Source organism: Acipenser ruthenus, chromosome 60, assembly GCF_902713425.1.
Source record: "Acipenser ruthenus chromosome 60, fAciRut3.2 maternal haplotype, whole genome shotgun sequence".
Taxonomy (NCBI): domain Eukaryota; kingdom Metazoa; phylum Chordata; class Actinopteri; order Acipenseriformes; family Acipenseridae; genus Acipenser; species Acipenser ruthenus.
Genome location: NC_081248.1, coordinates 743,481 through 760,000, shown reverse-complemented (window position 1 = coordinate 760,000; position 16,520 = coordinate 743,481). Strand labels below are relative to the sequence as shown.

General features: G+C 40.8%; 1 protein-coding gene across 1 annotated transcript in view; it reads left to right on the top strand.

The window, feature by feature from the left end:
- Positions 1–15,004, top strand: part of LOC131725062 (Fc receptor-like protein 5) — a 282,595-nt gene extending 267,591 nt beyond the window's left edge. The window contains exons 18-21 of the mRNA XM_059018531.1: positions 12,980–13,255; positions 13,708–13,809; positions 14,063–14,093; positions 14,566–15,004. Of these exons, the coding sequence (XP_058874514.1) occupies positions 12,980–13,255; positions 13,708–13,809; positions 14,063–14,093; positions 14,566–14,650 (494 nt within the window). The 3' untranslated portion in view covers positions 14,651–15,004. The remainder of the gene's footprint in view (positions 1–12,979; positions 13,256–13,707; positions 13,810–14,062; positions 14,094–14,565) is intronic.
- Positions 15,005–16,520: the final 1,516 nt, after the last annotated feature.

The following is a 16,520-nucleotide window of genomic DNA, read 5'->3' as shown; positions in this document are numbered from 1 at the left end:
CTTCCTTTTAGGTTTGCTCTTGGAGTATTAGAAATAAAAAGTTAAATTGCATATTATGATAATATAAATACTTGTCATCTTTGTGCTTCATTCCATACTGAAAAACTGTTTTAAATTATCAGAAAAAATCATCTTGTGTCCTCTGGTCCTGGTTTCTGTACTGCGCTTAAAGTATTGGTTAGGGTTAACTATGCCAACGCCTTTTAAGATCTTATAGACCTCAATCAAATGCCCCCTGATTCTTCTTTGTTCTAAGCTAAATAAATTCAGTTCCTTCAATCCATATTTGCAGCGTGATCCTAGTCTGGGTCCTCTCTGTTGAATTCTCTCCAGGGCCACAGTTTTGATAATGTGTTGACCAGAACTGAACACAGCATTCTAACCGCTGTCCCACTGGTGCAGTGTACAACCCCATCATAACCTTAATTGATTTTGATCCTAATTGTATGTGACTACCATGTTAAACTGTGACATTCAGTTTAATTTGCTATGGTTCTGCCCATTTCTGTATCTGCTCTACATCGCTTTGGATTTTCGCAGTAGTTGAAAGCATGTTGGCCACTCCCCCAAGCTTTGGGTCGTCTGCAGATTTTCAATTGTGAATCCATGTTGGCTGTGTCCCACGATGCTGCTACACTCCTAGTTTCCATCTAGTGATTGATTTTACATGTTATAGAGGTGAGGCTGATGGGTCTGTAGTTTCCTGGTTCCTCCATATCTCCCTTTTTAAATATTGGTATTACAATTGCAAAGTGCCAGTCAGCTGGACTTCCCCTGTCTTGATTGATTTGTGAAAAGTCTTTGCCAGGCTCCGTTTTCTTTACGCACTCTTGGGTATATGCCGTCTGGACCAGGGGGTTTGTTAGCCTTGTAGCATTGAAAGAGTGTAGAGTTGCACTATGTCATGAAATTAATACTTTATTTTTTTTTCCTTTTAACTAGCAGTTTATCAGGATATTCACCTCAGTCTGTTGTTAAGAATTTTTTTTGCTCATGTTTTTTTAAACCCTGTTTTTTTATTCGCTTTACTGTGACCTTTCAACTGTCAGACCTCTCTCTCTCTCTCTCTCTCTCTCTCTCTCTCTCTCTCTCTCTCTCACTCTCTCTCTCTTGCTGTCTCTCTCGTTTGGGGCTGTGCTGTACTCAGAATTAAGTATTCACAATGTAAATGGCATGTCTTTATTAAAGAAGAAAAAACTGTTTTAATACGGTAATACTTTTCATATAGGGTAAAAAAATTAAAAATAAGAACGCATTTTATTATGGACACAACTGAATGTCGAGGTGTAAGTTTAGGCTTGATTTGAAAAGACCTTCACACGACATGAAGATGTGCAGGAAGCCTGAGCTCCAGGTGACTTCACCCCAGCAGCATAGCAACCACTGCCATGCTGATCTGTCTGTCCCCCGACCTGCTGGAGAATCAGAGACCCATTTAGAGGGCTACCAGCTACCATTACTAGCAGGGGGAAACCCTTGCTGAACCTTAATAGCAAATTAATTGCTTGTATTAACTTTCAATTGTAAATACCAGAGGATTCTATACCTATACGGCTGACCTTGTGTCTTAAACAATCTTTATCTTAAACAAAATCAAACCATTTATCTTTAACTAACTGGGATTTATAAAACAATGAGGTCCCTTTTCGGGAGAGAACGAGAGAGAAAGAGCAAGAAAATAAGTTGAAATATAGAGGTAAAAACAGTGAGATATATCTAGATATGTGAGAGGGGGATAAGGAGAGGTAGAAAGGAAGAGGGAGTCAGCGAGAGCCACAAAGAGTGAGGAAGAGAGAGTGAGTTCTGAGACATTTGGCATTGGTACAAGAGGAATAAAGAGAAAAAGAATGAAAGGAGGAATAAAGAGAAAAAGAATGAAAGGAGGAAGAGAGAGAAAAAGAATGAAAGGAGGAAGAGAATAATAAGAAGGGAGAGACACTCTGATCTTGAAGAATAATTGGCAGAAATAATCTGGTTTGTAAAAGAGCGAACAATAACAAAGTCACGACATTGATTTGGTCTGAAAGTGAGATAAAACATCAAAAGGGCAATACCAGCGAGGTGTAAAGAAAAAGACACACGACTCAGCTATTACACCAAAAACCACTATATACATGATGTAATACGAGGTGTATAGCTGAGATAAAAAGAGAGGGGGAATGGAGAGAGAGAGCAATACTGTATACAGAGGGGGATTAGAGAGAGAGAGAAAGTGAGATCTGTACAGAGGGAGAGTGAGCGGGAGATAAATACAGAGGTCTAAACAGAGAGGGAGAGATAGAGATGGATTGTAAAATCCTTACAGAGGGGGGTGAGGGAATGTTGCAGGGTGAAAGCCCTGCCAGAGTTGTGGGGGGGTGGGGGGTTGGGGGGTATTGCATTGGCAGGGAAGGGGTTAAATTCCCTGCCAGAACACAAGTGGGAATGTGGTTGGAGCTGTCAATTGAATTAATGATGATTAGTTAGGCTCCAGTCACAGGTGTATAAAAAGGGTAATCACAGGTGTTAGTGTTAGAATTAATGTTTGTGATAGAGGTAAAGGTGCTGTGCTGTGCTGTGCTGTGCTGTGCTGTGCTGTGCGTTTTGCAGAACTTTTGTTCTGGCCCTTGTGCCTTTTTGTTTTGTTAACGTGTTTTGTTTAGTGTTTGTAACTGTGTTATTTGTAATTAAACATGCACATTAGCGCTTTACTGCAGCTATCTAGCCTCTGAGTCTCTCTTTCCAGCTCCAGCCTTTGCTGTGATGCTATCCTTACCACGGGGAGTGAGAGGAAAATAGAGTAATAGACAGTCAGATCTATATGGAGAGAGAGAGAAAGAAAGAAGACTGTGATCTATACAGAGGAGGACAGAGAGAAACCAAGAGACCCATATTATTATTATTATTATTATTTATTTCTTAGTAGACGCCCTTACCCAGGGCGACTTACAGTCGTAAATAAAAAATACATTTCAAGAATCACAGTACAAGTATTAATACAATTAAGAGCAAGATAAATACAATGACTTCAGTTTTAGTAAGTACAAGTATATGACAAAATACGATTCAATATTGGAGCAGATAACAGTGTCAGTGATAGTACATCAGGGTACGATTAAATGCAAAATACTACAGATTGACTAACACTTGTGGCAGATTACAGTACAGTACTCCGTAAAGCACAGGATTAAATGCAGTAAAATGTAGAAAGGGGCATAAGAGAGAAAGTGTGGGGTGACAGAGAGTGAGAAAGACAATGAGATCTATTCAGTGAGAGTGAAAGAGAGAAAGTGGATGAGGAGGGAGAGATGGTGAGAGTGTAGTGGTGGTGATGCAGGTGTGTTTGTGTAAAACTGTCAGTTCCCTCCAGTCAGTGGTCAATCCTGACCCGTCTCTCAGCCCTGCTGATCTGAACTCTTTCTGTCTTTTCAGATCAGTGGGTGATCCTGCAGACTCCTCAATCCTGACCCGTCTCTCAGCCCTGCTGATCTGAACTCCTTCTGTCTTTTCAGATGAATGGGTGATCCTGCAGACTCCCCCCCAGCCTGTGATTGAGGGAGACTCTCTGACTCTGAGGTGTCGTGTCCGCACAGGTTATACAACTACCAGGGTTACATTTTATAAGGATAATAAAGAGTTACAGTCCCAGGCTGGCACAGAGCTGAGTGTGAATCGTGTTTCAAAGAGTGACGAGGGGTCCTACAAGTGCAGAGCGTGGAGCTCCGATTACTCTGCAGAGGTGCGGGTGTCAGTGAGAGGTAGGTTCATTCTAACATCACCCCTTCTCTGTCTGTAATGTCTCTGTCTGTAGTGTCGGGCAGCAGTGTGGAGTAGTGGTTAGGCTCTAAACTCTTGACCGGAGGGTCGTGGGTTCAATCCCAGGTGGGGGACACTGCTGCTGTACCCTTGAGCAAGGTACTTTACCTAGATTGCTCCAGTAAAAACCCAACTGTATAAATGGGGAACTGTATGTAAAAATAATGTGATATCTTGTAACAATTGTAAGTTGCTCTGGATAAGAGTGTCTGCTAAGAAATTAATATTAATAAATTAATATTGAAGTCCAGTCCAGCTGTATTAATGAATGTCTTAATAATTTAAAGTTAAATAAGAGCAGAGCTTTCTGATATGATAGCAAGGTCTTGTGTTCTGACAAGCTGTCACGAAGATGTAAGAATCCACAGCAGCCCATACCAAATATAGCAAGATCAAGCCTTTTCTCAAAACTGTTAATGAGAAACTTCCAATTACATGTTCTATATTTTTTCATATTTGTCTTACCTTTTATGATGTTTACAATCATTCTGAGTGGTTCTGAGTCATGCTGCTCCTCAAATACTGCATTTAAATTATTTTTATCAGTATCAAAATCCACCTGGCATTGTCTGTGTCTGTACAGACCTAGCAGTCCGCTCCTTCTGGGTACTGGGTACATGGTGCAGTGACAGCACAACTCTGCCTGTTGCTTTATCCAAATCAAATTAGTATCATAAATAACAAATATAAAGTGTGCAGGAAATGTCTCATTCATGGTATAAGAAAGATTATGCACTGAATTTTTATTGTGTCTGAGAATGATCCCACCCGTGATCCAGAGGACTCAAACACATCTTAAATAAGCAACGTGTCTCAGGAGGTTATCAGCTGCCGGCTCATATGAGTGGGTGCCTTCTCCAGACTGCAAGTTTCAGCTCTTTCCATAGATGTTCGATAGGATTCAGATCAGGACTCATAGAAGGCCACTTCAGAATAGTCCAATGTTTTGTTCTTATCCATTCTTGGGTGCTTTTAGCTGTGTGTTTTGGGTCATTATCCTGTTGGAGGACCCATGACCTGCGACTGAGACAGAGCTTTCTGACACTGGGCAGGACGTTTCGCTCCAGAATGCCTTTATAGTCTTGAGATTTCATTGTGCCCTGCACAGATTCAAGGCACCCTGTGCCAGGCGCAGCCCCAAAACATAACCGAGCCTCCTCCATGTTTCACTGTAGGTATGGTGTTCTTTTCTTTGAAAGCTTCATTTTTTCATCTGTGAACATAGAGCTGATGTGACTTGCCAAAAAGCTCCAGTTTTGACTCATCTGTCCAAAGGACATTCTCCCAGAAGGATTGTGGCTTGTCAATATGCATTTTAGCAAATTCCAGTCTGGCTTTTCTATGTTTTTCTTTCAAAAGTGGAGTCCTCCTGGGTCTTCTTCCATGGAGCCCACTTTCGCTCAAAAAGCGACGGATGGTGCGATCAGAAACTGACGTACCTTCACCTTGGAGTTCAGCTTGTATCTCTTTGGCAGTTATCCTTGGTTCTTTTTCTACCATTCGCACTATCCTTCTGTTCAATCTGGGGTCGATTTTCCTCTTGCGGCCGCGCCCAGGGAGGTTGGCTACAGTTCCATGGACCTTAAACTTCTTAATAATATTTGCAACTGTTGTCACAGGAACATCAAGCTGCTTGGAGATGGTCTTGTAGCCTTTACCTTTACCATGCTTGTCTATTATTTTCTTTCTGATCTCCTCAGACAACTCTCTCCTTTGCTTTCTCTGGTCCATGTTCAGTGTGGGTGCACACAATGATACCAAACAGCACAGTGACTATGACTACTTTTTCTCCATTTAAATAGGCTGAATGACTGATTACAAGATTGGAGACATGTGTGATACTAATTAAAGAAACTAATTCGTTTGAAATATCACTATAATCCAATTATTTATTATCTTTTCTAAGGGGTACCAACAAATGTGTCCAGGCCATTTTAGAATATCTTTGTAGAATAAGCAATAATTCATCTCTTTTCACAGCTTCTTTGCTTTATTCTATGACATACCAAAGGCATGCAAGTATACATGATAAAATAGCTTTTAATTTCATCACTTTTCAAGAGGAATGAAGCATTATTTCAATGAGCTGTAAGGGTACCAACAAATTTGAGCACGTCTGTATATATGTGTGTATATATATATATATATATATATATATTGTAAAAGATTCACACCCACTTGGGTTCGTTGCCCCTTTAAGAATAGACCCAGCACACAGACGTGGATTTTTTTCAGCGCGTTTGCGCAATTTTTTTAATAAACAGAAACAAAACAAATACAAAATTCAAATAAACACCTAGCTCTTCTGGAGCACTAACTCGACTTTCAGGAACACCCTGACTAACGCGGGACAGCTACGCTGTTTACCCGTCTTCACAAAACACGCCGTTTCAAACAGCACTTACTTTCTCTTCATTTGGCTACTCGGAGACAGCGCACCTACTGCCTCCTTCCACTCAGCAGCCCCGAGCAGACTGCCTGCTCTCTATTTAAACCCCCGCACCTGGGCTTAATTTCCAATAACGCCCAGGTGCGGATGATAATTAACAATAACACAATTAAACAAATCAATTAGAAACAATAAAGCAATACAAATCCAACAAAAAGGTGCATTCCCACATGGTTTTTTCCTTGCAGGGAGGTTTTAACCCCCTCCCTGCCGTCTCTCACAACCCGCTATATTACAATATATATATATATATATTTATGTATATACACTACCGGTCAAAAGTTTTAGAACACCTCAATTTTTCCAGTTTTTATTGAAATTTACGCAGTTTAATGTCTCAATGTACTCTGAAATTAAAGCATTGAACAAATAAACAATTGGAGATAAAAATGAAATCATGGAATCGTTTTGTTTATCAAAATTTAATCTAAATTTTTGACTCATCAAAGTAGCCACCTTTTGCAGATATAACAGCCGAACACACTCGTGGCATTCTTTCTACAATGGAAATCAAATATTATTCGGAAAGTTCTTCCCAACACTGCTGCAGAAGTTCCCACAAATGTGTTGCACTTGTAGGTTGCTTTGCTTTCACCCTTCTGTCCAGTTCATCCCAAACCAGCTCGATGGGGTTTAAGTCTGGAGACTGTGCTGGCCATTCCATGATTTGAAGTCTACCGTCTTGTTCTTTTCTTCTAAGGTAGTTCTGACATAGCCTGGAGGTATGTTTTGGGTCATTATCTTGCTGTAGGATGAACCCCTGACCAACTAGGCGTATACCAGAAGGTATTGCATGGCGCTGCAAAATGCTGTGGTAGCAGTTTTGGTTCAGGGTGCCACTCACTCTGTGCAAGTCGCCGACTCTGGATCCAGCTAAAGAGCCCCAGACCATCACGCTTCCTCCTCCATGTTTGACAGTTGGTGTCACACACCGAGGAACCATCCTTTCGCCTACTCGACGGCGTACAAAAACCCTGCGTGATGAACCGAAGATTTCAAATTTTGATTCATCGGTCCATAAGACCTTCTTCCAGTCTTCAGTAGTCCACTGGCGGTGCTTCATGGCCCAGGCAAGCCTCTTTTTCTTATTTTGCCATCTTAGCAATGGCTTTCTTACTGCCACTCGACCTGTCAAACCTGCAGCTCGAAGTCTTCTCTTCACAGTTGAAACTGACACTTGCTTACTTCAACCAGTGTTAAGCTGTGCTTGAAGCTGTTGTCCTGTGAGCCGCCTATCACGCAAGCTGTTGACTCTCAGAAACTTGTCTGTAAGTTGTCTGTAAGTATATATATATATATATATATATATATATATATATATATATATATATATAACACGGCTTGGAAAAATAACAACCTCTGATTGGTTAAACAGCATCACATGACCGTGTGTATATATAGCATATAGCACGGCTTGCATACTAATGAGCCGCTTCACACTGAATAAATCACTCCGCACCACTACATTCTAAATTCCATGACAAACTGACATTTTATTTGTTATTAGTTACAAAACCACAGCCAAAAATGAGTGGCATTTGACCTATTTCCTTTAATATATTTGGGGATGAAACTCCACATAACTGGTACAACACCAGCTTTCTCAGTGAAGACAGCAGTGCACCTGAAAAAAAATAAATAAATAAAATAAGTGCACCAGCAAGAGTAAACACATAACAGTAGATGAGGAAGAGCTAAATGAAATAGAAGAAAACAAAGATTGAAAAAAACACGCCCACACAAAAAATACAGCATGGGCTGGTTAATGAACTTAAAGAGAAAATATGGACATTCAAGCAGTATAAACCAATTCAGGGCGTGTGGTTCCGATGATATATACCACTTCTGGGGTGGTTAAAGTTATATATATATATATATTTGTTTATTTGTTAAGTTGAGGAGGCTCTGCCTCCCTTGCCTCCTCTAAGAAGCCTCCATTGCTTGTAAATGTTTTGGTAGCTATGTGAGTCAAAACAGAGATAAAGAAAGAGAGAGAACTGTGTGATCCCGTGGTTACTGCAATAACTTCAAAAATAAATAAAACAAATTGGCATACAACAAAAGCGTGGAACTCTATTGAAAAGCTGTTGGATTGAAATTTTCTAGGTGGGTCAAATTTTATAATAAAAATAAAAAAAAAAACATTGGTGTTGATCTGTCAGCCAGTTTTTACTTGATTTAAGTGTTGCTACTGATGCTCTGAAAGGGAAAGGTGCACACTAATTATATCATCTTTATATTTCTACAGAGCTGCCCCAGACTACACTCACCCTGGAGCCTCCATTCCCAGACATATTCACTGGGGAGACAGTCACTCTGAGGTGTGGGGTTGAGGGGGGTTCTGCTGGCTGGAAATATCTCTGGTACAAAGACAGTGAGGACACTCCAGTGCCCCAGACTGCTGGTCGCAGTATAACTGGTGACAGCTACACAGTCACTGCAGCTGCTGTATCTGACCAGGGCCAGTACTGCTGTCGAGGACAAAGAGGAGATCAGCCACTCTACTCACATCTCAGTGATAAAGTAATATTAACTGTGTCTGGTGAGTTTACTCAGCTTAATGCAGCCTCTTCGTAGACAGTTACACTGACCATATGAGTGTTTTCATATTTCAACAGGCAGTTATACATTTTTCTAATGATTTTATTAACCCAGATTGTGAATATGAAGCATTCTGTTTAATTTAATTAATTCCAATTCCACTTTATTGAATTTATCAATGAGTTAATGCTCTTGAGTTAAAGCTTTTTGAATAGGTTGTATTAATGTGCATCCTTCGGTTTACCCAAAGATATATTCAGATCTAACTGAACGGGGTTAGAAACTATTGTAAACATTGGTAAACTATTTGTTTAAGGTCGTTAATGTACTGTAATCATCCCTCTACACCTAAATAAAAATCCCTTTCAGCAGGTTAGCCACTGTGCGTCACATGTGCAATATTCCATTCTCTCCAGTCAGGACAGCTGTAGAATAGACTATAGCTAATATGCTATAGAACAAACTAATGCCTACATGTGATGGAGAACAGAATATTAGTCATATGTGATGGATGATGTAATAGATAATAAAAGCACATGACAGGGCGTGCGTTGTGTTGCATTAAAATATGTCTGTAGTTGGGTTAATGCAACACAACGCACAGGCCCTGGAGTGTGTTATCCCGCTTATAAAAACGGACACAATATATATATTTTTTAAAACAAACTCATTTTTTAATTTTTTCAAAAAATCAAACAATTATTATATATCCTTCCACTTTGGAGAACATATATTGCCTCAAACAAGGTTCTATTTGTTGTAAACTGGAGGTTTCAATGTTTCCATTTGTTATTATTATTTATTTCTTAGCAGACGCCCTCATCCAGGGCAACGTACAATTAGCATGTCTATCTCCACTTCATTTTCCTCTGGTCCTGGTTTCTGTACTGCGCTTCAAGTATTGGTTCGGGTTAACTATGCCAACGCCTTTTAAGATCTTATAGACCTCAATCAAATGCCCCCTGATTCTTCTTTGTTCTAGGCTAAATAAATTCAGTTCCTTCAATCCATATTTGCAACTCGATCCTCGTCTGGGTCCTCTCTGTTGAATTCTCTTCCGGGCCACAGTTTTGATAATGTGGTGACCAGAACTGAACACAGCATTCTAAACGCTTTACTGTGACCTTTCAACTGTCAAGACTCTCTCTCGTTTGGGGCTGTCCTGTACTCAGAATTAAGTATTCACAATGTAAATGGCATGTCTTTATTTAAGAAGAAAAAACTGTTTTATTTTGAATACAGAAATTCTTTTTATATAGGGTAAAAAAATAAAAAATAAGAACGCATTTTATTATGGACACATCTGATTGTCGAGGTGTAAGTTTAGGCTTGATTTGAAAAGACCCTCACACGACATGAAGATGTGCAGGAAGCCTGAGCTCCAGGTGACTTCACCCCAGCGGCATAGCAACCACTGCCATGCTGATCTGTCTGTCCCCCGACCTGCTGGAGAATCAGAGACCCATTTAGAGGGCTACCAGCTACCATTACTAGCAGGGGGAAACCCTTACTGCACCTTAATAGCAAATTCATTGCTTGTATTAACTTTCAGTTGTAAATATCAGAGAATTCTATATCTATACAGCTGACCTTGTGTCTTCAGGGGATCCTGGGATTTATCTTAAACAAAATCAAACCATTTATCTTTAACTAACTGGGATTTATAAAACAATGAGGTCCCTTTTCGGGAGAGAACGAGAGAGAAAGAGCAAGAAAATAAGTTGAAATATAGAGGTAAAAACAGTGAGATATATCTAGATATGTGAGAGGGGGATAAGGAGAGGTAGAAAGGAAGAGGGAGTCAGCGAGAGCCACAAAGAGTGAGGGAGAGAGAGTGAGTTCTGAGACATTTGGCATTGGTACAAGAGGAATAAAGAGAAACAGAATGAAAGGAGGAATAAAGAGAAAAAGAATGAAAGGAGGAAGAGAGAGAAAAAGAATGAAAGGAGAAAGAGAGAGAATAATAAGAAGGGAGAGACACTCTGGCCATGGGGAGTGAGAGAAAAATAGAGTAATGGACAGTCAGATCTATATAGAGAGAGAGAAAGAAAGAAGACTGTGATCTATACAGAGGAGGGCAGAGAGAGACCGAGAGACCCATAGAAAGGGGAGTAAGAGAGAAAGTGTGGGGTGAGAGAGAGTGAGAAAGACAATGAGATCTATTCAGTGAGAGTGAAAGTGGATGAGGAGGGAGAGATGGTGAGAGTGTAGTGGTGGTGATGCAGGTGTGTTTGTATAAAACTGTCAGTTCCCTCCAGTCAGTGGTCAATCCTGACCTGTCTCTCAGCCCTGTTAATCTGAACTCTTTCTGTCTTTTCAGATGGACAAGTGATCCTGCAGACTCCCTCCCAGCCTGTGTTTGAGGGAGACTCTCTGACTCTGAGGTGTCGTTTCCGGAGTTATACAGCTACCACGGTTGCATTTTATAAAGATAATAAAGAGTTACAGTTCCAGGCTGGCACAGAGCTGAGTGTGAATCGTGTTTCAAAGAGTGACGAGGGGTCCTACAAGTGCAGAGCGTGGAGCTCCTCCCATTACTCTGCAGAGGTGCGGGTGTCAGTGAGAGGTAGGTTCATTCTAACATCACCCCTTCTCTGTAATGTCTCTCTGATAAGTTAATATTGAAGTCCAGTCCAGCTGTATTAATTCATGTCTTAATAATTTAAAGTGCTTAAATAAGAGCAGAGCTTTCTGATACGATAGCAAGGTCTTGTGTTCTGACAAGCTGTCTTGAAGCTGTAAGAATCCACAATAGGCCATACCAAATATAGCAATATAGAGGCACAGGATAAATATCAGTAATTAAGATCAAGCCTTTTTCTCTAAACTGTTAATGAGAAACTTCCAATTACATGTTCTATATTTTTTCATGTTTGTCTTACCTTTTATGATGTTTACAATCATTCTGAGTTGAGTCATGCTGCTCCTCATACTGCATTTAAATAATTTCTATCAGTATCAAAATCCAGCTGGCATTGTCTGTGTCTGTACAGACCTAGCAGTCCGCTCCTTCTGGGTGCTGGGTACATGGTGCTGTGACAGCACAACTCTGCCAGTCTCACTTTGTAGAGCACAAAGCAGTGAACATCACAAAAAGGGAAAGACAAAAAAACAAATACATTTACATTGGAAGCTACTTTATTTTTGTGTGCTGTTGCTAAAAAAATTTGTTTACCATGATTGAGAAATTCCATCGTTAGACATTGCATAAATCTCTGTATCTCATAAAAAAAAAAAACATTAAATAATTCAGTCGCCAGAACTGCGTTCATCTGCTGTATCCTAAACATTTAAACAGACTGCTGGGCTGAATAAGGAGACACTTTCAACCTCTCTAAATGAAACAATAGCTTATGAATAAACTAGTAGAAACAGAAGTTAGTAACAGCACTAAGGCATCTGTATTTTTTATTATGGAATCTGAAACAAAAACACATTGGAAATGTGAAAAAACGGCAAGTTATCAAAAACACAAGCCAAGTTTCAAGATACCATTGGGGCAACCTTGCCCAGCACAAAGCAAATAGGCACAACTATAAAACCGATGGGGGCCAAGGTTGCCCCAATTGTTTCTACTAACTTAGCTTAGTTAGAATACTGTGGGTTAGAATACCACCCATTCACTAAACTAATACCACCCATTCACTCAACTAATACCACCCATTCACTAAACTAATACCACCCATTCACTCAACTAATACCACCCATTCACTAAACTAAACCACCCATTTACTAAACTAATACCACCCATTCACTAAACTAATGTTTCTCTCCATTGTTGGCCTGTTGCTTTTTCCAAATCAAATTAGTCTCATAAATATAAAGTGTGCAGGAAATGTCTCATTCATGGTATAAGCAAGATTATGCACTGAATCTTCATTGTGTCTGAGAATGATCCCACCCGTGATCCAGAGGTCTCAAACACATCTTAAATAAGCAACGTGCCTCAGGAGGTTATCAGCTGCCGGCTCATATGTGGGATTACTCTTAGTACACAATGAACATTCAGTACATAATCTCTCTGTATGGCTGTTAAAGGCATGTATCTCATTGTTGTGACAGTCAAACTATTCATTTGTGTATCTATAACCACAATGTCAGTCCTTAAGGCTGCACTGTCTATAGCTGGAAGAGGTTTCACCTGGTTTGACTCTCCACAGACCCGTTGACTGTGTTCTTGTTGTCTTGTGTCAGAGCTGTTCTCCAGGGTGACTCTGACAGCCTCTCCAGGAGCCACAGTGAAGGAGGGAGAGGCTCTTAACCTGACCTGTGAGGCAGCAGTGAACAAAACCCCCCGCCCTCAACTCCACTACACCATTGTGAGAGACGGGGAGCCTGTGACTAACAGCACTGACTCTGCACTGTACAGCATAGCCAGCACTGAGAAGAGCCACACTGGGAGCTACACGTGTGCTGTGGAGTCACAGGGAGTGAAGAAGAGCAGCCAGGAGCTACACATTGAAGTGCAAAGTAAGATCAGAAACTTTTCATAACTGACTTGATGATTGAAAGTGATCTCATAGATTATAATAGGTATCATTATATTCCCAGTATAGAACCCTTAATAAACAGATCACAGAATTGCCAGCAATATCAACACATTGGATTGGAAACAAATACACTGTACAGTCACTGGTTCTATACTATATTCAGTAGTGTATGTTACCCACTAATGTTTTAGTTTTACATTAGGTTTAATTACATTTAAAATAAATTTACCCAAATTAGTGTTAATTGAGTGATTAAAATGATGGTTCAAATAAAATGCAGTTACAGCAGACAGCCATTGGAGTGACAGAGTGGCTGAAGGCTGTTCCTCTAGAGCGAGTGTGAGCAGGGTAATGTTCTTGAATCCCTATCAGCTCAGTCAAGGTGTATGGAAGTCACTAGCACGCACTCATACTGTGCCTTCCTTCCCCCAGCGTCCTGGCACAGCGCTGTTGCTATTGGCTACAGAGTGAGCTTCACTCTGATTCATTTCATTGTGTTCACTCTGCTGCTCCTTCAATACTGCAGGATCCAAGGTGAGACTCCCAGTCAGTGCACACATTTCACCTGGCCTGTCACAGCACACATGCAGGCTTCTTCCTGTGATTTCTACAGTGTGAACAGCACACCCCAGTCTTAGGGATAGTTCATTAAAAAAGAATGATTTCCTCATTAAATATACACAGCTAATTTACAGTGTCCAAAATAAACATTTAGCAAGTTTATATAAACACATATAACACAATTATAAGAAACAAACTGAAATCAATCTGCGTATTTGTTTTCCAGGTTCCCTGTGTATTGCTGGTGGTACATCACGGTAAGACAGTATTGACCAGTATGTGTACAGACAGGGGGCAGCACTCGCTATCTCTACCTGTCATCATCCTTTACAGCACTGAAAATGGAGATGGAAACTTTATGATTCGCTCTTTAAGAATCCCTCTTGCAAACTCACCTTCACTTTGACCTGTGTCCTGAAATGCTGTATTGGGTTAATTTGGCTTTTTTGGTTTCCAGATGATAAAGATTCATAATCATTATTCTTTGATTCAAGTTCAATCCAGGGTATTAAAAAATAACCCTTTCATCAGTAATGTCACAAAGCTGCTGCCATCCTCAGAGTGTCTTTACAGTTGATACACAGCTGCTCCTTACCCTGAAATGCACTCTGTGATTTCAATGAGACTTGATTACTCTGAAGCCTAGAAGTGTCATCATCCTTTAAAGCTTCTGTTATTGCTGCAGTTAAACTCTGAGCCCTCCTTGTGTGTCTCTGACATCTGTCTCAGGAAAACTTCGGATCAGGATCAGGAGCAGTCAGCAGAGGGGACTGAGCTCTGCAGCCATGTGCAGCACACTGGAGTGTCGTACTGAAGATCAGCCTGAATGCAACAGTATTGCACTGTCCTGCTAGACCAGTCTGATGAGAATAGTATTGCACTGACCCATTGAAGATGTATCCATTGCTGGCTGTGCTCACTCATCTTTGTCTTGCTAAAGACCAGTCAGCCTGCCATGTCTTAGAACTACTGCAATTATCTGTTCAGTTAGCTGTAGTTTCATAAAATGACCGTCAACTGGAGTATTTTCTAATAATTTATTACTTATTGATTGATTACATTTTTTTGATTTAATTGATGGATTGCATTATTTAACTTTATGAAGTGCATTACTTAACAATGTCTCTATTCATAAGCTATTCTGTAGTGAATAAACTGCTTTACTCTACTAGTGTTGTTTTATAGTATTATTATATAGGGGTAGCTGCACCTCTTAATTGCAGTGATGGTATCCCCGAGGGTCTCACCTGGTAAAGGCATGGCTGCGTGGGGTGCAGGGTGACTCATACAACATGGTTGTCTCCCAGTAAATGCCTCCTCTCCATTCTCAGCCACAGGGAGGTGCTGGGGTCCCTCAGCCAGCTCTCATACCTCTCCATCCTCTGCTCTAAAAAGAAAAATCTTCTTCAAAAATGTGTGTACCCCAGTACCTGTTCTGGCCTGAGTCCGTGGAGGCGCTGTATCCCACCCCGACACCACGTGTGACAGGACGGCTTGGCCGTGACGTCCCCAGACCAGGAGGTACGCACTCACGCACGCACGCACATTTTGCATGAGAGTATTTAATCTGCATGGCCGACAGCCAATTTATCAATAATCACCAGCTGCCGACCACGCATTCTCACAAGCTGCTAACATCACCTCTGCCAGAACATAAGAACATAAGAAAGTTTACAAACAAGAGGAGGCCATTCGGCCCATCTTGCATGTTTGCTTGTTAGCAGCTTATTGATCCCAGAATCTCATCAAGCAGCTTCTTGAAGGATCCCAGGGTGTCAGCTTCAACAACATTACTGGGGAGCTGGTTCCAGACCCTCACAATTCTCTGTGTAAAAAAGTGCCTCTTATTTTCTGATCTGAATGCCCCTTTATCTAATCTCCATTTGTGACCCCTGGTCCTTGTTTCTTTTTTCAGGTCAAAAAAGTTCCCTGGGTCGACATTGTCTATACCTTTTAGGATTTTGAATGTTTGAATCAGATCGCCACGTAGTCTTCTTTGTTCAAGACTGAATAGATTCAATTCTTTTAGCCTGTCTGCATACGACATGCCTTTTAAACCCCGGATAATTCTGGTTGCTCTTCTTTGCACTCTTTCTAGAGCAGCAATATCCTTTTTGTAACGAGGTGACCAGAACTGTACAATAATACATTACATTACATCACCTTCTCTCAAACCCCAAACAATACATTTCAAATCACTCAGTACATCCAACCCAACAATATATTTATCAGCAGGGCTTTGCAAAGCAAGTGAATCTGAATTACATGATACTTTATTAGGCATGCAGTTAGTACAGTGAAGGGAGTGGGTCTGTATGACGTGCCTGCGTTACTTGCTAGGAGTAATGCTGAACTTGAGGAAGTGCTGTGGCAGCGTAAGGGAGCATGGGCGGAACACAAGCATGACTGTGGGAGGGTTTCAAATATGGAAATACAGATTAAGGGCGGGGATCTGCATGCCCAGAGGCAGTACGGATATCCTATTGAAGCCGAAGCAGCAGTGGGTGTGGTAGTAAGACAGTTTTAAGACATTGTGTTTCTTCAGTCAATTCACCCACATGGCCAGTAAAGAGTGGCCATCTCCCAAATTAATTAATTTGTTACTAATCGGGAGATGGTCACTTGCATAATAGCCTGCAGCTCTCGGCACTCTGGGTGGGTTGTTCAGAGAACTGAGCAAGGCA